General features: G+C 44.0%; 1 protein-coding gene across 1 annotated transcript in view; it reads left to right on the top strand.

Annotated features, from left to right (window-relative positions):
• itga8 (integrin, alpha 8) overlaps window positions 1-23,222 on the top strand; it is a 47,797-nt gene extending 24,575 nt beyond the window's left edge. Inside the window, exons 13-30 of the mRNA XM_086113869.1 lie at window positions 1,429-1,626; window positions 6,593-6,638; window positions 6,740-6,847; window positions 10,677-10,732; window positions 11,681-11,838; window positions 11,923-12,054; window positions 12,532-12,599; window positions 13,267-13,414; window positions 14,638-14,730; window positions 17,010-17,089; window positions 17,420-17,500; window positions 18,636-18,741; window positions 19,657-19,815; window positions 20,416-20,532; window positions 20,607-20,720; window positions 20,921-21,022; window positions 21,650-21,772; window positions 21,855-23,222. Coding sequence (XP_085969995.1) covers window positions 1,429-1,626; window positions 6,593-6,638; window positions 6,740-6,847; window positions 10,677-10,732; window positions 11,681-11,838; window positions 11,923-12,054; window positions 12,532-12,599; window positions 13,267-13,414; window positions 14,638-14,730; window positions 17,010-17,089; window positions 17,420-17,500; window positions 18,636-18,741; window positions 19,657-19,815; window positions 20,416-20,532; window positions 20,607-20,720; window positions 20,921-21,022; window positions 21,650-21,772; window positions 21,855-21,944 — 1,979 coding nt within the window. The 3' untranslated portion in view covers window positions 21,945-23,222. The remainder of the gene's footprint in view (window positions 1-1,428; window positions 1,627-6,592; window positions 6,639-6,739; window positions 6,848-10,676; window positions 10,733-11,680; window positions 11,839-11,922; window positions 12,055-12,531; window positions 12,600-13,266; window positions 13,415-14,637; window positions 14,731-17,009; window positions 17,090-17,419; window positions 17,501-18,635; window positions 18,742-19,656; window positions 19,816-20,415; window positions 20,533-20,606; window positions 20,721-20,920; window positions 21,023-21,649; window positions 21,773-21,854) is intronic.
• The last annotated feature ends 416 nt before the right edge of the window (window positions 23,223-23,638 follow it).

The raw sequence follows: 23,638 nt of genomic DNA, 5'->3' as shown, positions 1-23,638 counted from the left end.
ACCAAGATCACAATCTTAATTTTGAAGGAAAAAAAAAGTTATATTCAAATGAATCATCATTCTGGAACAATATGACAAAAATCAGGTGGGCACTGCACTTAATGTAGTTACCACTGCATTGTCATGTTAAACCCTGAAGGAGTCCTTCACGGTATTTTGTAGTTTGGGGGTTTTTTTGGTTAGTTTTTTTTGCACATGCTGTAGTTTTTAGACAACTACAGGCCCAGACATACAATATATACTCTACATACAGTGTATGCGGTACACACACATGGACGCATTTATCCACTCTCCTCCAGTGCACTTCACTTGGAATTACTTGTTTAGACTGACTTAGGCTGAGGGGGGGTCCAGAGACAAACAGGATGTCTCGAGGTGTTTATGCATGACAAGTTGGAGTCGTTCTCTTGTGTAGGATCATGCAAATATCCACCAAACCTGACTGCATACAATGATCAGAATTTTTTGGATCATGGCAGGCGCCCGTGTGTATTTTTTCAACGATATGCGTGCAATCCGTCTGACCTTTTATGGAAATCTGCTTACCTGCTGTCCTGCCGAGATTTAGATGAGAAGATCAGTAGGGGCTCTTATGTTTATCCGGAAGATATGGAGCAAGCGCCACAAGACGGTTGGCTAATCTTGAAGACTGAAACGGTTAACTGGACTTTCTGCAAAATTGAAACAATTCATTTTTATCATTCCACCCAGAGCTTAGATTGTTATTATTGAGCACGGCAGTGAAAAATGGTTTGGGATGATGCGGGAATAAGTTGGCGCTCAGGCGGTGGGAAGAAGAAAACAGAAAGTGATGCGGAAACAACAGGAACTTCCTGGACCCCGAACCAGTTGCCAGCCAATCGCAGGGCACACATAGACAAAGAACCTTTCATGCTCACAATTACACCTCGGGACAATTTTGAGTGTCCAGTCAACCTACCATGCATGTTTTTGGAATGTGAGTAGGGGATATATGCTCGTATCATTTTAGTCGTATTTTATGCCAGAGCCTTAAACGCCGAAGTGTTTGAAAGGTAAAATAAAATGTTCTTCCTTGCTCACAGCTGTATGTGCGACATGTTTGTGGGATTAGCAGAGGCCGGACGCCATTTTTAGGAGTACAGTGACATAGTTGCGTCGTGGAAAAGTACTCGGGTTTTTGATTCCTATTAAATTCTTCCGAGACAGTTGGGATGAGATTTCAACATCCAAACTGGCTCGAATACCGGAATACCTGCAAAGACCTAAATCCGTCAGAATAATAAATAACTAATATGGCAATGAATTGAAAGGATGCTGAAGAGCTTACTGATATTGTCATGGGGGCAGGTAGACAAGGGTCACTTGGAAAGTTTTCCCCTGCTTTGCTCTCAAAGGCACCAGAACCGCGCTGATGTCTCTACCATGTGCATGTGTGTCATCTCTCAGACGTGGCGGTGGGTTGTCCCTTTGGTGGAGAGGATGGCGGAGGACGAGTATTGATCTTTAACGGACACAGAGATGCAACGACGCAGGGCCTGACCCCGAGCCAGGAGCTGAAAGCGGCCTCCGCCCCCGCTGGCGCCCTGCCCGGTTACGGCTTCACCCTGCGAGGAGGTCAGGACCTGGACCGCAACCAGTACCCTGGTAAAGACACGAGAAGCCAGTCTGGCTCTGTTCGCTGCCTGTGTTTGTATCATCAAAATTCCTCCTTGAAGTTCCAAATGCTTCCCTTTCGCCTCGGTTTCCAGCTGCTCTTATTACATCCTCCCTCCTCTTCATTCCTGACCTCCACATTTCATCCTTCCTCCTTTTGCCATGTTCTCCTCCGTTGCCTCCCTCGGCTTGCTCTGCTAAAGTCATCATTTCCAAGGAGGGCCGCCAAGGAGCTGTGCCAATGGACTGAAGACATTCTTTAGTCTGAGTTCATGTAACAATTTACATCGATGTATCCATCGACCGACCTACTTACCCACCCATCTCTCTATCTGTCTATCCATCTCTGTTTAACATGCTGGCTCGCTATCCATCCTTCACTCCCTCCATTGCTTTCGATATTCAACTATTCCTACTTTCAACCACCTAGCATTCTCCCTTACATCCATCGATGTATATATTCACCTATCAAGTTCTTTGGTTATCCGTCCTACACTCTGTCCATCCATCCGCCCATATCATCCCCCCTCCATCCATCATCCCTCCATCCATCCATACCTCCATCCACCCCACCGTCCTCACTCCAAGTCATGCACCCCACCTTCCTGAGGCTCCGCCTTCCTCACTCCAGCTGTCTCTCCATCATTCCTTCGATCACTCCCTCACTCAACCCCCTTCCTCGCTCCATCCATCCATGCATCCATCCATCCATCCATCCATCCATCCATCCACCCATCCATCTATCCCTCCCTCCAAGCCTCTCCATCATCCCTCTGCCTTCCTCCCTCCACCTAACCTTTTTCACTCCATCCAACCACACCACACTCTCCTTTATTCCCTTTCTTCATCCCTTCCGAACTCTATTCATCCATCCATCCATCCATCTATCCATCCCTCCCTCCCTCCACCCCTCCTTTGTCACTCCATCCTCACTTGTTCGATACCTCCTTCCACTGTTTTGTACATCACGAGCTGGCCATTCAGTTTTTATCTATTCCCTTCCATCGTCTATTCATCCCTCCCTCGCACGCACTTTGCCTCCCTCACTTCACATAATGCATTTCCCCAATAAGGTTTAGCCATTAAAGCGGTACCTAATTGAATTACCGTTTTTCCCTTTAGTACAAACCTCTGCCATGCACTTGAATTGGGAATTAGATTTCTTTAAGTATAAGGCAGTTTGTATGCACCCTTGTTGACATCATCTCAATATAGTCTTTCGAAATAAAGCATGGGCTGTAAAATCACAGTTTTACGAGCTAATTTTCTCCCTAATTTGAAGCTACGCTGCACTAAGGGTAACGCCGCAATTAACTTTACCTCTTCTTTTCTTTACTTGCACCGCCCGTTGCCCCTTTTTGCGCACATACGGCCATAGTGATGGAGATTTCTTCATTCTGCGATGGAGGTACACGCCTAAATGCACACAAGTCTGACTTTTGATTTGTTTCATTAGCGGTCTAGGGAGTGTGTTCCGGCTCCTGGTCAAACTAAGGCCTTGTCTAACTGCTAATTAGAAATCTTCCACTCAGAAAAACTGTGCAGTAAATGCAAATACGAGGGTAGCAGGTTGAAACTTTGATGCAGGAGGAAGTTGGTTTGAGTCGCTGGGTGGCAAAATAGTGGTGCGACACCAAGGTGTGTGCCCTTTAAGCGCACAAATGTGTCGCTTAAAGCTGTGCCGCCTGTCATTAAGGAGTCGGTAGACACATGCTAAGTCATTTGCGGGCCAGTAAAGTCACACTGTTCAAAGGGCACAAAAATGTTTGATCAGCGTTAGAGGGAAACTAACTGGGAAGCCTGTGAGTCGCCATTAACGTTCAGTGTAACTTTGAGCTGCTTTTATCGTCAAATGAGCGTGGTGGTGGTGGTGTTTGGTGGATACATTTGGGGGTTTTTTTATCGCGAAACTCGGGGTGATGGCAAACGTGAGCATAAAGTTGGCAATCGCGGTGCCAAAACGACAAACAAACAAAACTTACTTCACTGTGACTACCAGTGTTGGGAAAGTTCATTTTCTACGCAAGCTAGTTCAAAGTTTGGTTCACAATTTTTAAAATGAACTAGTTCAAGTTGATGATTCAAATGTTTTAAGTCCAGTTAGTTCACCGTCCCAACAAACAACTTCAAGGTTCTTTTTTTCTTCTTCGCGATCTTGCTGTGAGCTATTTTCTTGAAAATCCTGACATTTCCTCCTGGTTGACACATAGTCAGTCCGCATGAATAGCCAGCTGCAAATTTCACCCTATAGTCTCGAAAACATGAGGAAAACATGTTGCTTGAATCCCCTTTTTTTTACATGAGTAACACGACTGTAGCCTTTAATGTGCAAGCACAAATCCAATCTGAGGTAGGAAATGAGCTGTCCCTGCAGGTGTGTCCCTCGATGCAAACTCCCCTCCGTCGTCTTCAAGCATAGCGAGAAACACATAATTGAGAGAATTGAAAGATCAGATACCTATAAAACTACGCAAGTTCTGCGGATACTTGTTCACGAGGAAAACATCAATATGTTTCGATGCAAAGGCACACCTCCGGTGTGTTTCACTGAAGAGACTGAGATGATATTTCATTAAATGTGCTGGAGGCCACACAGGAATTCAGGGTGGGGGTCGGCCACTGAATCCCGCTCGCATTCCCTTTTCGCTTCATCTCAGGGGTGAAAGGTGAGAAATGGACAACATTTACCTGCCAGTCACACAGGCGTGCTGCTTTAGTATTCAGTATTCATCAACGTGTGTGGTGCTTAACGTTTGTCATCAAGTCCGAATTTATTGCAAACTTCCCCCTGACTTGCAAAAATAGTGCAGATTGGGGAAAATACTCCAGGAATAATATTTGTCAGCTATTCATTCCGGTATTATGTTGCAGATCATATAGGAAAGTCATCTCCCAATGCACTTGCGCAAATAAGTCACGGAATAGGCTAAAATCCCACACAGGCACCCAAGAATGAAGAAATCTCCTCAGAAAGCATCTTCTTTTCCATCCAGTGCCATTGACTTTTGACCTCGCCTCATCGCCGGCTGTTGGCCCCCCGCAGTCTCGCCGGCAGTCAGCGTGTCCCGCCAACGACAGCTTGACAGTCTGTCTAAACTGTGCGCGAAGGTCGTGTTTTCTTAGCAGTAGGTGGACACCGTCAATTGGAGAGGCTGGGTTACCAAGAGAGAGCCCCGTTAAAAACAGCGCGCACCGGCAGAAAAGCTAAGCCAATGTAAACCATTATTTTAAGATTAGACTTCCACTTAACCCTCAAATCAGAGAGTGATTTGAAGGAAAGATACCTGCCAATTGCACGGATGGAGTTTCTCACTTCCAGAGCCCAAATACAGCCAGAGGGACCCAAAAACTTGGGAGCAAGGTGGTTTCCTTCCATTTCTCACCATCTGGTGAAAAAGCACACCTTGCTCCTGATGGCTTTCACAGATTGCAGTCTATTAAAGGCCAAGTACATGTGCCCCCCCCCCACCTTTCATTCTGCTCCCTTCTCACCCGCCCCTTTGTCGTACACCTCCAAGTTCCCCACAAAAGCCACATCTCAAGGTCCTTTCTTGTCACAACCGCACATAGCGGCAACCGGCACCCTGGGGGGGGACAAAGGACTGGGCCTAAATGTTTAATGTCGCGGTTTCAGGCAAAGGCAGAAACAGATGTGACTCTTTCCAATTCAGTTAGTTTCCTTCTTAAATACATAGGAAGGGACTCACTCCACAAAGGACAGCGACATGGGTACAATTAAACTATACAGGCAAATTTTCGTAAAAAGTCCTTTGGGCTTGGTTAAAATGTAGCATTGCTATAAACATAAACATGTCGAGTTTTCACTCTGGGTTTATTTTCATGCAGTGTTTCTTTTCAAAGTGAAATCGCCAGCTAGTTATGCGTGCTTTTCACATTTGATACCTGGGAATCAATTCTGGTACTCAAGGGTACCGATTTTTGGTACTTTTGTGTATGTTGATGGTAATAAATATTTAACACGAAGGTCTAAGAAAATCTATCTCAAATGTTGTTTTTCAATATCTGGGGCTCTATTCATGTGCCAGTACAGGTCAAGCACAAAGAGGATCTAGTTGTCCACATGAGTGGAGTTTGCTTTCTATTTTCACAGATGAGCGCAGTTCGAAAAGGGTGTTTGCGCCATTGTGAGCGTGAACACAGCCGACGAGCTTCTCGGCCAATGGAAGCGGCTCCTATCATTCCCTTTAAATTCAAAAAAAGGAAGTGTAAGCAAATCTGCACGGGTGGATGATGTAAATTTGGCCAGGGCTGTCACAAATCACGACCGCGAAGTGAGCACTTGGAGAGCACCTTACAGCTCGATCGTTCAGCCATTTGTTAAAACACAAGTGATGAATGCATTATGGACCTAGACTGTAATTAGTTACTTCAGTCCATGTGCATCATTGGGTTTTCTTTCTCAGGCTCAAGTTATCTCAGTTTGGCTCTGTCTGGTTTTGGTGGCTTGAATCAATTCAGTGCCTGTTTTTGCAGTTGACAGATTGTTTTAATCAGTTTGTGTACGTGGGTATTTTTCATCAACATGCGTCCCCATAACCACAAGCATTAAATACCAGCGTTCTTCGAAACTGCGAGAGCCAATCAAAATCAACCCAAAATCCATGAAAACAACAAATAAATACTGACACCGATGTCATGTTGCTCTCTTCTGCAAGTTGTTTTGTCAACACGGTACAATGTAGCCAAAATATAAATACACACATGAACATTTTTGGCGGGTGTCTGAATTTAGTCTGAGGTGGGTCATGGGTCAAAAAGCCAGAGTGGAGTGACAACCGCAACTCACACTGTGTCCTTGTGTGTGTGCATTAAACACGAGGAGTGTGTGTTGATGAAGATTGTAGGAGGGCTTAAAATCAATCCCATCTGTGGCCCCCCTTTGTAACCCTCTTATTTACCGTCTCCTCTCTCTCACTCTTTCTCCCCCTCCATGCAGACTTGATCGTGGGGTCATTCGGTGCCGGAGAAGTGTCTGTGTACAGGTAATAAATAGTTTTAGACCTTGCCCTTGATTCTTCAAAAGTCAAGGAATACCTCTCAAAAAACTGCCTCCATGTTGTGGCATGTGAATGTTTTTCCATAGGGCTCAAGCCGTTGTGACTGTGGACGCGGCAATGATCCTGACCCCCAGGACCCTGAATCCTGATGACAGACAGTGTCATCTGCTGCTCACCGATGCCATGGTGACCTGGTAGGATCTCCGTGCACGTTCACACCGATATGGACCATTTACAGTTTCTGATATATGAGAGGAAGTGCAATGTAAGAGTACCCTGAAAACCCCGCACTGGGGAGATCTTAGAAAATGGGCCTAGGGTCAGATTTAATGCTTTCTTGCACCCTGTAACCTGATAAAATGATAAAACGTCCACTGTAGTAACCGCTCACCCTGAAAGGGTTAAACATGTGATCAGCTGTGTGGCAGATGTGCTATTATTTCACAGTGCTGCCTTAACCTTAACTAAACTTGTTTTATATAATGCCATCAGTCATTGCATGGAAAATGGTGTTGGGCTACACAAGCAAAATATTACCTCATTGTGGTCGTCAGCCATGTTTATTTTTTGTTTGTTTGTTTGTTTGTTTGTTTTCATTGGACTGAAAATCTTTGAGGTCGGCCTTCATGAGCTCCAAGTGTGATAATTCAGACTTCCTAGTGGTCATTAAGTGCCGCAATCGTCCTATACTAAGATACTGGAATACTGGACAGTACTCCCACGCTGATGACAACATGACTGGAGATGTTTATGTACATAAACAGACAGTGTTGTGCAGAAGTCAGCATCCGATGAGACATGATAGTGATTTTATCATAACATAAGGGTATTGACATACATTTTGAAGTGACGGAGTGATCGCAATGAAAAAGCAACATATGCAATCCAAAATGTTCAGTCTGGGTCTGTGCCTAATATCCTCACATTCCTCCGATCCAAGTACATTGAACCCCCTGTGCTTGAAGAAAGGAAAATTTTTAGATATTTTTTATCATGATTATTTTTCCATATGTGCTGGTAATTTCAAACGAAAAGGATAAAAGTCTTATCCAAAAATGGGACTGATGAGATCTGCTGCTGCTGTAACGAATCCCTGAAATCTTGATGCTTATGGAGAACCATACCACACAGTGAAACACAGACACACTCGCAGCACACACGAAATATTTCACCTGGGTTTTTTTCACATCTGCCATCAGCCAGTATCCAGTGCAATACCAAACTATATTTCATATAACCTTTAGGGATTTGAATCATTTGAAACCGTATAATCCTATTTTCAATATTTTATTTTTCCCATGGGTCCGTTTGAACAGTTGAAATGAGGCCCGAGTCGAAAATTCTCCCGCTGCTTCACCGACATCTCGCATTGGTCTGAACATATTAGGGCTGAAAGTGGGGCTGTTTAGACAAGAGAAGTGTGCTGGGCTTGCTGCCATCACGGTGCCGCGGCGTGTGAGTGTTGGCGGCGTCCGAGACGGGAACAGAGATTTGAGCCTGATTGACAAAAAGCACTAAACTATCGAGCTGTGTCATAATAATACTCAGCTAATTCAAATAAACAGGCTCAACGTTGGTTCGGAGGTATGCAACCAGATATGCCATGGTGCGCGCGTGCACACACATACCACACACACACACACACAAGATCAAACAGCAGCACACAGAATTAAGTGACGCCATAGGGGAGTCGCCTGCGAGTCAAATGGTGAACGTTTGTAGTGATAGCAGGCCCAGTTTTTGTCCAATGTTGATGTCACGCCTGTACCAGCACAGATGTTGATTTGGAGGAATGTCGCCGCCATTGACTGTCGGTGCTGGACAGACCTGGGGTGCTTGTGTTTTTTGCGCCTGTAATGGGCAGCATTTTTCACAAACCCGTTTTGTTCAGTGGCTATGTCGGCGCTGTTGGACAGTCGGCGTTGGTGCGGCTGGATGGATGGCTGCTGAAGTTGAGGATGAGGAGAGAGGAGCGTTGGCGCAGAGCGCCGGTGCGTATTTGGAACTGAGAGTCACCGCTTGGAATTGAAATGGATTTCCATGGGACAGGAGAAGTGAACCAATCTCTTTTTTCGTCAACGGATGCTACAGCTTCTTGTTGACTTTGAAACTTAGCTTGTAGCCGACGTGTGCACATTTTGAGCATGACGTCTCTGATCCACTGGTTAAAGGACACTTTGATTCTCTCCTCTTTCATCTCAAACTGCTTCAAACAACAAAGCGTGTGACGGAAAAGTGGTTAGGACTGCACGACTGTCCGTGTTTTATGTTGTGTTGTGTTTATTATTTTACTTTATGTTAACTGTTTTGTGAAGCGCTTTGTTACAGCTGTCGCTGTTGTGAAAGCGCTATATAAATCAGCATGTATTGTATTGTATTGTATTGTATTGTCACACTTGAATGACATACAACTTTTCTACTCAAAGAGTTTTTCAGCAAGTAGAACACATGATTTCGCCCAGCCAATCAGCAATGAGAAATTCAGTGCAACATTTAAGGATTCTTCAGATTGCAAATTTATTCTCACAATACGAAATAGAGATGGCCCAAAACTTTTGCTAACTGTAAAAGTCATATTTTGAAGAAGTGGTTTAGCATTCATTCAAGTGCTAAAATACAGCAAGATCTGTCTTGAGAATGTCATGACTTGAATTGTCATGGAACTCCACCAAGCCTTAAAGGAAGAAATAAGGTCCATTAACTCATCGCAAGCCTCAAAACTCAAGCGTTCTCTTCTATGTTGTATTATATGATTATATTGCTGTCTGTGAGAGTAGACAAGAGTTCAGACAACTAATACATACAACATTAACTATTTATATTTATTCAAAACACATTGTACAATGAATGCCATTGATTCTGTCAGTGATATGCCCCACCCACTTCCTCCAAGTAGGTTGTGGTCTCGCCATCGAAAATGCACAAACCGATCCCCCTTCTTCTCATTCTTTTTCCAATAAGCAAACAACGCATTCCACTTATTATTTTTTAATCAATTTTGTGTTGTTGTTTATACATTTGGCTTTTTATGCCTCTCAGCACACGTCCCGTGGTGACCATGAGTGGCTGTTACTCACTGTTCCTCTAAAGGCAAAACAGATTGAGGCGAGTCAATGAATATTGGTCACACTATCTGAAAAAAAAATGGCTTGTCTGATGTTTAACAGGAGAAGATAGGCCACGAATGATGGATTGAGGATGAACCTGTGGTGTAAAATGTCTGAAAAATTCTCCTCCAATAAATGTAATGAGGGTGGGGGGGGGGGGGGGGGGTTACAGTCAGCATGTCTAATAAGAACAGTGTGTTTGGTGGTAAAGCACACATGTATTTTTGGGAACGATTCCATACACTCTGGAGTCACGACTAAGACAGCGCTACGGCTGTTTGCTGCATAACCATATATATTATATGCCACACACACATTGTGTATTACTAGCATCACAGTGGAGCACACCCACCCTGATACATATAATATAAAACACATGCAACACTCACAAAACCACCTGGAGAAGTCCAAGTAAATGTGGGGGGGTGCTTTCTTTTTTGTTTTTCTAAGGTTTGTGTTTTACGAGAGACACTAAAGCATCTGCATCATGCACAATTATTAGATTCGGGAAACCCAACTCAATTTTACTGATTTTGGTGCCACACCAGACAAGCTCAATTATGTACATTGAAGTCATTAGCGTTGTTGAAGTGGAACCAAACAAACTGTGCCTCATGTTGCGTAGTTTTAATTCAGGAGTGTCCCCATGCTTCCTTAGATTATGGGAAATTAGCCACCCCTAATGTGGGGCTCAGTTTAGTGTTTACTAGATTTAAAGAGGCGATAGCACAAATGCACAACCACATAGACGTATATTGATGAAGACATAAATAGAGGAAATGCACAATGTTACTTTCCCATGTTACACTCCTTGAGGAATTCACTGCCCCAAGAAATAAAATACCTGGATGAAGTCCATAAACTTGTCCACATTGAACGCCATACGCAACATTAACTCTCATAACTTGTCTTGCAGCCTGAAGGTGGACGTATGTGCGGAAGTGAGCGGAGTGGGCATCCCCAGCTCTGTGGGTAAGCACATTTTGAGGCATTCAGACCATTCAGATGCGTAAGACACAAATTTGCCTTGCAAGTACTGTAAGTACACTCACGTGTTGTATTCCATCACAAATAGATCAAATTGATTTTGCTCTGTCCCCATTAAGTCTGTTATTTTTCTGCTCATTGGACAAATAAAAGCAGGGGTGTCAAACTCATTTCACATTGTGGGCCGCATATGGCCTCGGAAGATGTCAAGTCGGCCGGACCATTAAAATTATACCATACTCTGCTATAAATAACCAAAATATCATGTCTTTCCTTTATTTTGGTATAGCGAAGCACAAGAACATGAGGAAAATGTAGACATTTCATGAGCATATCATTTACCTAACATTTCATAAAACTTCTTAGATTTCCTTAGACAAATGTGCAATTTACTTTTATCATTCACAGATATGCATTGCAACTGATCCCACTGATTGTACAAATGCACAAAACTTTAACAAGTAATTGGAATTGAAAATTATAGTCATGCATGTTAAGATTAAATGAAATTCATAAAGAAAGGATTTTTAAAACCATTTACACATGTGCATATAAAATCTAAATGTGACCCCTGCCTACACTTTACAAACTAAAGAGAAACGGTGTGCCCCCTAGCGGATAATACACGAATTGCATCTTATTGAAAATATTCATTCCGTGTCTTTTATGCATTTTTTTTCATTTTTAAATTAACCTCGCGGGCCTGATCGAACCTCATCTGGGGCCGGTTCCAGCCAGCGGGCCGTATGTTTGACACCCCTGATTTAAAGCGTTGGAATTACAGTAACTTGAGAACATGAACTCTCCCCTATGAACTCTCTTGGACACTTGGACACTGTCTGAAAAGGCTTGTAAATCTCACTCCTTTTCCTCACGATGCCGGAGCCTTGCCATATCATTTCCTTCCACCTATCTCTATTCCATCCTCCTCAGACCTGAAAGCAGAGCTGCATTTGGATTGGTTGAAAGGTGTCCGAGGGGGTGTAAAGCGAGTCCTCTTCTTGGATAACCAGCAGCCTCAGGTCACTGGACTCCTAACGCTGGGCCACGGCCATCCACAGGCTTGCCTAAGTTACACCATTTACTTGAGAGTGAGCAGACCATGCTACACACGCATACGCCACCTGATCTGCTTACGCTCAGTTCTGACTGTATGCCGGTTTCCTTCTTCACAGGAGGAAGATGAGTTCCGCGATAAATTGAGTCCCATCTCATTGGCTCTGAACTACAGTTTGGCTCCTCCCTCTCACGGCCAGATGCTCCCACCGGTCCTCAACTACTACAGTAGCACCTTCCTGCAAGAGCATGTAAGTATGAACACCACAGCACCTGAACATAAATGGGCCTGCTTGTCAAAAGAAAACGTAATATTCATCCAATACCTCGGATCCTAGGTCGCTGGTTAAAATCCGGCTCGAAGGACCAAGTAGGAGGACCTTAAAACACAAAGAGAGACGAGCAGTCAAACAGAGTTGTCTTTTCTCGCGAGTGCGCTGAGTGCTGAGAGCCTGTGTACACTTACAGTCTCGGGACAGCTCTGACAACAGTGGGCTCATCTCCTCTCTTTTTATTGTCTTAGGGAGTTTCTGAACACAGAAGCTTCTAAATGAATGTAACTTGAAGCTTCTTTAATTCTCCTCCAACAAATTTAATTAGTATTTAGCAGTATGATTTTTGGCAAGCAGTCCAGGGTGTACCCCAAAAGTCAAATGAAATAGCTCCAGCTTACCTGTAGCTCGGGTGGCTTAATTATTTCCTCATAACAATCCTCTGCTTCTTCTCAGGCCTACATTCTCCTGGACTGCGGTGATGACAATATTTGCATTCCAGACCTTCAGCTCACTGCCAGCATGTAAGACATCAACTAAAAAACGTGGAACTCATCCGAATGCACACGCAGCCATGCCCAAAAGAAAAAAAATCAGTTAGTCCCCAAACAATAAGAAAGGTTTTGCACATTGTAGTTCAGTCGACCATCTGGAGCATCAATGTGTCTCTGAATCAGCCTTCCCTCTGGAGTGCTTCCAGATGCACGCCATCTCCATGGCAACATTATACAAACATCCTGTCACCCACTACTGACTGACACATACATGCACACAAGTGGAGGTCAAGGACATTTAATTTCATCAATGCAGCACTCTAGGTTCAATTTGGGTCAAAAAGGGATTTGACCGACTTTCCAACTTTTTTTTTTTTTTAACAAAAACAACTCGAATTTGTGGACTTACAGTATTCTATTAGCCAATCAGAAGCCTGATTAGCAACTGTCTGACTGTGCATTCTGACATTTGGGTTCATACATACAATAGATGTACAAAACCCTCTTAAAGTGTATTTAAGATGAAATGCAAGAACTGGGTAAGGCTACAATTTTGAAGAACTTTAGAGAACAGAGACCTTCGTTTCGCAAAAATTCCTTTCATTTGGTATTCCGATTATTTATATGGGCACGGCCTTATCAAGTTATTAGGTTCATACCTGACTTAAATATGAAACCCCCCCCCCCTACCCCACAGGGACCGCTCTGAACTGGTGATCGGAGATGACAATTTGGTTATGTTGACCATCACCGCAGCGAACCGAGGCGAGGGAGCCTACGAAACGGAGCTCCATGTACTGATCCCGCCCGAGGCTGACTACATTGGTGTGGAGAGGAGAGTCGAGGTGAAATAAATCACACAAAGTTACACACATACACAAACACACATCCTGAATCAAAGTTCTTGCTGCTCCCGTGGCGGACGAGTTCTGAAACTGGAAGCTTCACAATGAAGCAATTGTCCCGTCATGCTTAAAACGTGCGTGCATGCAGTTACAGTGTGACATAATTTCCTGTTGTGTCGTGACCTTGTTTGTTTGGGTCGATTAAGGCGGCACTATCAGCTGTTTGCGTTTTGCTGGCAACGGCCCAGAAAGCTTCCTTTTTTGATGCCCAAGCTGCTTTAGAACCCCCCCCTGGAAATCAACAGGCTCAATTGCCATGTCTGCGCGCGTGCGAGTGTATGTGTCCACACTAACGAGAGTGTAATGGAGCTGCATAATAGATGGTGTTGTTACTGTCAGAGCATTCATCACTTCTCCTTTCCACTTCCTACCCCCTTTTTGATGCTGTTTTCCTCCCTTGTTTGTTCGCCCAAGATGTATCAATTGGCCCAAAATGTCAATGACCAAAGATGACAAATATGCACTCACATTCGGGAAAAAAAATTGTCACATGCAGCGAAAAATGTCACATACACAAAAAAAACCACACACACGCCTCAAGTGAGTGACTGAGTGAGTCGGTGATTTTTTTTTTTTATGGATAAGATAAGTGTTTTTGTTTGCACATGTGCGTATGAGAGAGAGAGAGAGAGTTTTTTTTTTTTGGTTCATGTGAGAGTTTTGGTTTGAGGTGAAAGTTTTGGGGCATGAGGGAGAGAGGGGTTTATGGTGAATGTGATTTTCTTTTGGTCAGAGTGAGTTTTAGGATGAATGTGAAGTGATGTGAGTTTTTTTATGTGCCCATTAAAGTATTTTAGGTTCATTTTAGAAATTTGTGGTGTGAGGAAATGTTTTTGTTAGTGTATGTGAGAAGCCTTTGGTGAATAAGAGTTTATTTTTATATGTTGGGGGGTTAGTGGATATGAGTTTTTTGGCATGAGTGAAACGTTTTTAGGGAGGTGAATGAGGACTTTGGGAGTGGGGCGGTAGTGTGAGAATATTTTGGTCTATTCGATGGGGTTTTTTGAGCCTGTGATAGGTTTTTGGTGTATGTAAGAATTTTTGGGGTGCATGTGAGAGGGAAATTTTGACCACTCAACTAAATCACTCAATTCCTTTTTATGTACCGTAGTTTTGTTTTTTTTTCTTTTTCCCCATGTGTCCCCCACCTCGCCTTCCTCCAGTCTCTGGCTCAGCTGAACTGCGAATACAAGATGCTGAATGACTCCAGGCTGGTCGTGTGTGACCTGGGCAACCCCATGGTGGCCCAAACCGAGGTGAACAGATGCACACTCCAAATCCATCAAGCTCTTTCCCTTCAACATCTTTTGTCACCTACCTCCTAAAAATCCGGCGCTGCATCTCCTCAGCTTTAACGCATACTGATTGATTGTTTGCGATGGTTACCGATCATCTCATTGACTCGCGTTAATTCCACACCATTTCGCTCGCCTTGACTCCCGCTCACACGCCGACTGAGGGTGCTGCATATAAGGATATACTTACCTCCTGGATGACTGACACATGCAGGAAGCCGAAACTTTGTAAAGTAACAGGTCGTCATTTCCTGCGATGAATATATGGAGCTCATGTCACATGTGTGCATGTCAGGGCAAAGGTTCTTAGTGAAGGTGTCAAGGCGATGTGACGCCCGGCATTGTTATAAATCAATTACGTGGTCATGTTACACCGCATTGGGAAGAAAGAGAGTATAATGAGGTATGCAAAAGGTGCACGTATATGTGGGGGGGGGTCCCAGATGAGAGTTATTAACTCTCCCCTTTCCCCCCACTGGATGCTCAGGAATCCACAGTCTAGTGTCGAACATACTTGCATGCACCCCCGCGCATATGCTTGGTATATCTAGCCTATAAAGAGTTGTCATCACTGGAGTTCAATCATTCCTTCTGGGTTATATCACAGATGCAGCACGTCCCCATAGAAAGGCAGCTGAAGTCTGAATTAGTATGATGGAATGCAAATGTAATAACCAAAAAGTATTCATTAAAAGTAATTACAAACACACGTTGACCGCATCATTGAGCACACCTGCACAATGTAATGGTATCCATATCGAGAACTACATCCAAAGTTCGGCCTTTACTAGAATGTGGTATATAATTTATTATCAAAGTGCAAACCTGCAGCTCCTGTATTTTTTTTTTCTCGTTTGATTGTGCAAGTGTACAATGAATGGCCTACTTTAACCCTTTCAGGGTCAGCGGTTACTACAGTGACTTATCCTGTTATCAGGTTGCAGGGTGCATGAAAGGGTTAAAACTGTTTTCATATATAGGGCGCACCGCATTGTACGGCGCACAGAACAGAAGCTACAATAGTGGCTGCAGTTACATTATGCATCCACAAGATGGAGGTACGCTAAAGGGAATACAATACAATACAGATTTATTTGTAAAGAGCTTTCACAACCGCTGCAGCTGTAACAAAGCGCTTTACCAAACATTTAAAATACTACGTCCAAGAAATTCGAATTGTGATCGGATTATAAGGCGCACTGTCGGCTTTTGAGAAAATCCAATGCTTTTAGGTGCGCCTTCTATGCGGAAAATACGCTACTTTAGATGCCTGCTTAACACCAACAAATCATTTGCTATTTCCTTTTAAGGAATTTTGAGTGAAGTTGGTGAAACTAAAACCGACCTCCGCAGTCGGATAGAACACCTGCACGGTTGTGCTGTCTCTTCTTCTTGCATAACGTATTGAAATGTTTGAGAAAATCCAGGAGACGTGGTGGTCTACTTATCCGTTTATAGTTCACAGCAAAGCATTTTTCAGTCTCAACAAGTGACAGGTTTATGGTCTCATTAGTGGTTAGGTTTTGTGTCATCCCAGTGTAGTTTTCCTCCATCAGCATTTTAACAAGGATATGGTAATACGAACAAATGGGAGCTTTGCTGTGGATAAGATGCAAATACTGACATGACATTCACGTTTTGCAATCTGAAGCATTTATCGAGCATTGAACACGTAGCTTCAAAGCACTTAAAATGAGCTCCATGCTGGCAACAGATGCGCCGCTCCGAGGACTGAAACTGCAACAGTAACGATTTACCAGCCTCTTTTGGATCAGACCTCTGTGACACTTTGACCGGCTCGTACCCGTTTGCCCTCTTTGGATCTTCAGCGCCTGGTTCTTCTCCTGCAGCCTCACTAATGCGTTCCATATAGACGGCCTCAAATCTCGGTGCCCCCATGGGGATGCTTCTTTTAGTCTGCTTGCTGTCATTTTCACAACCGTGTGTCAGGCCTGACGTCTAGTGCGGTGCTCACGTGCACGTGTGCAAGCACGCCGTCGAGTAGTTTTTTTTGCGATGAGCACTCGTTTACATGTGTTTTAAGTCAGACGATGTCGGGGGATTCAAAAGCATCTCAGTGTGCGTTTTGTCAACACTTCAAACTGGATCTTCTTCGCGCATAATAACGGAAGAATGACCTAGTTAATTGGGCCTTTCCTGTCTCAATAATGCACACCGCACTTCTTTCTTTTTAACTCTGGGAGGCTGATTTATTTATTTTTTTCATGTACTCTCCACAGCTGTCTGTTGGTTTGCGGTTTGCAGTCCAAAGGCTCGAAGATGCTGGACCAAAAATTAGCTTTGAGCTACAGATCCACAGGTGACATACATGCCGCCGTCACAATGCGCATGACGCACATACACGACTGAACAAAGAGATGCTTGTCGGAGATTGTGGATGAAGAAAATCTGATCACGCAATTAACGCGGGTGGCTTTTGTTGAGACAATTGTCGTCATTAATCACACTCACTATGGGACAGGTCCCATGCGATACCATTTCACGTTAGTTAAACACAACAACAAAATAAAATGATCATCTAAGACATTCCTGTCACTTATATTAGGTCGCAGTTTTACAGGATGGAGTGTTTGTGTTTTATTTCTTTAACAACCAACGTGAATATCATCACCCACCCTCCCCCCTGCAGCTCCAACAAAGACAGCCCTGATAGCAATCCAGTCAGCCTGAATCTGGCCATCGTCGCCAAATCCCAGATTGATTTACGAGGGTGAGTCCTTGCATGTTCTTCATCTCTGACGTAAAAACGATCTGCTTTTGTGCTTTTGGGGCTTGGGGCTTTTCTTTTTTTCCCCCCCTCTGTCACAGTGTAACGTGCATGATTAAATTTAAAAAAATGAATAAATACATCTACTGTAATCATGTGCACATGGCTTCCTTCTGAGCCCTCGGCATGTGCACTGATACATCGACAATCATGCAAACTCTGAAAACCCGTGACTTTTTTTTTTTTTTTTTTGCCCTCATCAGTTGAAACAGAAAAGCAAAATGATAATAAATTTTGTCAGCTGCCATCATGTCCCTGTTTCAAGTTTGGGAGTGCACAGGGCATTGTCACGACTGGTTATCACTCTTTTTGTTTTTGCTATTTTATATGTACACACATACCTGTATATGTATGTATGTGTGTGTGTGTATATATATATATGTGTGTGTGTGTGTGTGTTCGGTGTATACTTCCACACAGAGTTAAAGGATCGTTGTCCGATCCACATTGAGCATTTTGGCAGCATTTTAAACTCGGAAAATCCTACTTGACATGTGCTCAGCTGTTTATATCTCTGTCAAAGATTGGTCGTAATTTGTTGCGCTGACGTGAGATTTGAATATTTAAAAAGAAGGGAAAATATTTCATGGTGATCCAGAATTAATTCTGATTCAAAATGAGCCAAATGTAAACGTTCCAGGTGCTGGTTTGACTTTGTAGGTGACAAATGGTGAAGTCCTGGCAAAGTTCTGCACTTTCTAACTGTTCTTGTTTTGTCCCTCCATGAATGATCTTTAAATGTGTTACCTGCTCTGATTATATGTTCACTGTATGCGACATGTGACAGTGTGACTCAACTCTGGCTCCAGTGCAAAGCAATTACATGACTACATGGACGGCTTATCATGTTATCAGGTTACAGGGTGCATGAAAGGGTTAAAAAATAAAATAAGCCATACAGCGGAAAGACAAAGACGATTGTGCCCAGAAAATCTTATAAGAATCTCACTTGAGAGTTTCAGAAATAACCTGAAAGCAATATTACGCTCCAAAGGACAAACCTAATGCAGTGGAATTGTGCTTTCTGAATGAACTCTTTCTCCTTCACCGAGTCATGTGCGTGTCCTCGTCTCCACAGAGTGTCTCATCCCTCTCAGGTGGTGTTGCCATTTCCACGCTGGGAGCCCAAAGAGAAACCTGTCAAGGAAGATGATGTGGGCCCACAGGTGACGCACATCTACGAGGTAAACACATGCAGCAACTTTGGCTGCAACGGTGGAATTTGCCAAAAAGTAATCCAATAAACACAATGTAAACATGATCTGAGGTGCCGCAAAGGGCAGGTGTGGTGCAAGGGGGCCGAGCATGATTTTTCAACGTGGGATCATTTTAGAGAAGGAAAAATTGGGTCCAAAATAAGGTACAGACGACAGACAGAAAGAGGGTGAATGGCAGACACACTGGCGACAGTTTACAATGAGTGTGTGTGTGTGTGTGTGTGTGTGTGTGTGTGTGTGTGTGTGTGTGTGTGTGTGTGTGTGTGTGTGTGTGTGTGTGTGTGTGTGTGTGTGTGCGTGTGTGTGTGTGTGTGTGCGCGCGCGCGTCCATGTGCTGTACATGTGATGTGTCTGGATTTTAAAGGGGCCACGGCTTCATTGAACTAGAGCGCTGCGGCGTCTGGACTTTCCTGCAGCTGATAATGATTTTCATTGGCGGTACTTTTCCCACTTGACAGCTGCTTCTACTTAAAGAGGACAGTTTTTTTTTCCTTGTTGCTCCTTCAGCCAGAATTCCTGCCCCGCAGCACCGGGATCATGTCCTGTTTGGATGACTTACCTCACTGTTAATGAACGCGTGTGTCTATGCGAGAATGTGTGAGCGAGTGTAAAAGGTGGCTTTGTCGAATTGATGGTTCATTTAAGCTCCCAATTCATTCGCCCTCGTCCTGATGCCAAACAAGGGCCGAATCTGTAGATTTGTCTTGTCTCTGTCTTCAATCCCCACTGAGTGAAGGCCTATTAGCGTTGCAGCGTGCAGCCAAAAACCCAGGTGGCCCGTGTCATCACGCCACAGTTATGATAACCCAATTATAGCGGAGAGTCACTTGAGGCCCACAGCAATAAAACGACTAACTTGTCGACCACTTCTAACGTTTCCAGCTCCATAACTCGGGTCCCAGTAGTATTCGGGAGGCCGAGGTTGAGGTTGGCTGGCCTTCCCGATTCCGTGACGAGAACCTGCTGTATGCGATGGAGATTAGAACCGATGGACCAATAAACTGTCGGACGAATGGCAGCCTCAATCCGCTTGGACTACAGGTAAGACTAAAGTATCCACATAAGGCGGTTGTTTTGTATAGAAACACATACCGTACATATCAAAACAAATCACAGGATTGTGTGTAATATATTGGGTTTAAAAACACACACACGGCGGTGCCTTAAGGTACAAATGTAATTTGTTCCGCTACTATGCAAACATTCGTATCTCGTATCATCTTTTCCCATGAAAATGCATTGGAATGCAATCGATCCATTTGTAACGTGTGCGTGCGTGTGCGCAGGTCATTTTCTCCGTATAACTGCTCATTTGTACCGGTTTTACAAATTAATGTCTTTGTGTGAAGGTGGTGAAGCTGTTCAAGTGTAAAAATAATTCTTTAAAAAATAATTTGGTACTTGAGTGCTTCGTGTTTTGCGTCCACGTAACAACCGAGTACAACGCGACACTCAACAATCTCCTGCGAGCAAAGGGCCGAGTGGACCATCCTTATTTATTTACAGCACACTGGGGGGGAGTTTTCGCCTTATAGCATATATCGTTTTGAACTGGTTTTGCACTAGTTCAGTTTTGGGCTCACATGTCACACTCCTGGTCCACGTTTTCTGAGAGCAACCCATTCATCGGGTTTTTTCTAGATATCATCCATTCAAGATACTCCTGAACTTCTTGGCTTCTTGAGGAACACCAGCGCACCTCTTCGCCGCCACAAGCGAGCCGCCAGCACCGCCCAAAGTCACGGCGGTAAAATCCTGGTGAGAAACGCGATATCATCGTGCAACCTCTCCGGAACGTGAATCAAAATGGTTGACAGGTGTCTCTTCTGCAGAACTGCACGAACATCTCCTGCCTGAGAATCACATGCGTCGTGGGCCGATTGAATCGCGGCCAGAGCGCTGTCGTTAAAGTCCGCTCAAGACTGTGGGCACATACGTTCCTGCAGGTCAGTGTCTGGTTCCACATCTTTGCTTTATTCACCTTTTGTTTATTGGGTTCAGCGAGGTTTGCCTTGGAATTAAATTAAAAAGCTTGAAGTCACATCCCTGACTTTTGGCATACAAACGGTTGTGTCAGTTCAGCCAATTTTCTTCGGCACGCTTCATTATGATTGTTACTCAAACAACTTGCATATTTGTCCTGCAGCGGCGTAATGACCCTTACGTTCTCAACTCTACTGTGACCTTCACGGTCCTGTCCATGCCTTATCGGGTCCAGCCCCCCACCCTGTCTCAACGCACCATATCGGTAAGATTCTGGGAGATTTTGATTTAGCTCAAATCTGGTTGGGAATCTGTTGAGGATCACTACTTTGGAAGGTTGATGGTAGCTTTGAGTAGTAAGGTTCAGTAGTTGAATAAATACACGTTTTTGAATTCAATGAATAATTGTTTTTAGTCCTCGTGATGTCGATATCAATCAAAATAATTGGGATTATTATTTTTGGGGTGAATAGTCATTTCCAATATTTGCCCTCTGATTTTCTGGTGACCGATCCAGGGTGCACGCTGCCTCTCATCTAAAATCAGCTGGGATATGCCCCAGCATACCCATGGCCTGAATCCTTTCACGCACCTTGTAACCTGCTAACATGGCTAGCTGTCCACTAGTAGTAGTAACCGCTGTCCCTGAAAGGGTTAATGATGACACGCACAATAAAAAAAACTGACGCACGACTTTGCAATTGCACATCAGTGGATGTCTGACAGCAACAATATTGATATCTGATGTTGGCGTGTCGATACTGTACTGTGTATACATCACAATATCAATATTTTACCCCTCCCTTGCTGTGAAGGTCAGCTGAGAAGGCAAAGGATAATCATTATAGAAAATGATGATGAATGAATCTTGTGTTGAATGTGTGCCATGTAGATGGGGACACCTGTGTTATGGGGAACACCAGATGTGTCCTTTGCTGTTCCACTCTGGGTCATCATCCTGGCCATACTGCTTGGGTTGCTCGTGCTCGCCGTGCTAACGCTCGCAATGTGGAAGGTGCGTCCGTAATTAACTGTTTTCCCAACATGGTCGTCTCTTGACCTTTTCGACGCTAAAGCCTTGCTGTTTTCCCTCTCAGTGCGGTTTCTTCGACCGGGCGAGGCCGCCAGCCGGGGACAACATCTCCGACCAAGAGCAGCTGACGTCAGATCATACTGGGGATGCCTAAAAGACACATGGAAGAGATCCTTATAAGGGGAACGTGCACCTTCTGACTGATTTGTATTCAAACTGAGATCTGGAGTTGTTGGACTTGGCATTTCTCGGCCGTGGGTCTTCCGCATCTCTTGTCAACGAATGGGCCTGGGAGGGGTGTCTTGCTTCAGTCTGCATCAGGCGAGGACCAAAGACGCTCAGCTTTGACAGCACGAAACCAAAGCACACTTCAGTGGAAGACGTTTTTTGGATTTTTTGTCAGCCGTGATGAAGGACCACAAGACAACAGTGTGAAGAAAGTTCTTCACATTCCCACCATAAACACACTTAGGTTGAATGGGGTAGAGAGATGGGATGTGGCACAGGGAATATGAACTTATACACTCGCTAGCCACAATATTAGGTACAACTGCACAATAAAACACCACAAAAAAAGTGCTTATATTATTTATTTAACCTCGAAATGTACCGAAAATTATGATCCAAAACACTTTCATATCATTTCAGTCATCCTACGTTACCCTTTAAAATAAATGGCATTTTGAAAAGAAAAAAATACACCGGAAGTGAGCACGTACATGCACTTAATGGCGAAGATGACCTGTAACTTCCACGAACGACGCAGACTAAATTTAGCCCCTCCCCAACATACAAAGATGTTATTATCTCAGTCGAGATGTATCACTTCGACATACTTCCTTGACACCAATTAGTACTTTTTTTTGTTAGCCAGATAGATAGAGAACAACAACATGTAAAATCTTATTTTTAAAATTTGGATCAATGTATTGACAGGTAACTGGTGTCTGTACTGGTTGTAGATGGCATTTGATTGTGCAGATGTGCCTAATTTTGCGACCGCTGCTCGTTTGTGTGGATGTTTACCGACGTGTGCAAGCATCATGTGCGCGTGTGTATGTGTGTTACGTCGGGGCTTCTCTTTATCCAATGTTTTGTTCTGCGTCACATGTGTCATACACATGCAGATGTGTTAACGTGGAGGCACAAAGCAAACGTGTGTATTTATGAATGTACGTGCAATATTTGGAGATTGCGTGATACTGAAGCTTGTTTACACTGGCATTATTTTATCAGAGCTTAATAGTGTATATGTATCAGTGTTGTGTCCAAGTTCCGGCAACCCGAGGCCAAGGCCAAGGACTTGGAAAATTTTCCGAGGCAAGGCCAAGGCCAAGGACTTGAGAAATTTTCCGAGGCCAAGGCCAAGGACCAAGGACTGATTTTGAAGCTGAGGCCTAGCCGAGGACATGTATAAAACAATGCTATCATACCACTTGGCAGGTCTTCATGATTTGCAACACCCCTCCATCATAACCCCTTGCACTCCCTAACGCTTGAATGAAGTGTTTTAATTCAAAGAGTAGAACAGTCAGGGTACGTGTTATTCATACTGAGAAAAACAAAAAAGCATATGATATACATCCATCCATCCATCCATTTTCCGAACCGCTTAATCCTCACTAGGGTCGCGGGGGGTGCTGGAGCCTATCCCAGCTGTCTTCGGGCAGTAGGCGGGGGACACCCTGAATCGGTTGCCAGCCAATCGCAGGGCACACAGAGACAAACAACCATCCACGCTCACATTCACACCTAGGGACAATTTTAGAGAGTTCAATCAGCCTGCCATGCATGTTTTTTGGAATGTGGGAGGAAACCGGAGTACCCGGAGAAAACCCACGCAGGCTC

This window comes from Hippocampus guttulatus, chromosome 6, assembly GCF_054856545.1.
Source record: "Hippocampus guttulatus isolate MCC_2025c chromosome 6, RoL_Hgut_1.0, whole genome shotgun sequence".
NCBI classification, from domain to species: Eukaryota; Metazoa; Chordata; class Actinopteri; order Syngnathiformes; family Syngnathidae; genus Hippocampus; species Hippocampus guttulatus.
The sequence above is the reverse complement of the archived record's forward strand: the minus strand, read 5'-3'. Positions and strand labels throughout refer to the sequence as shown.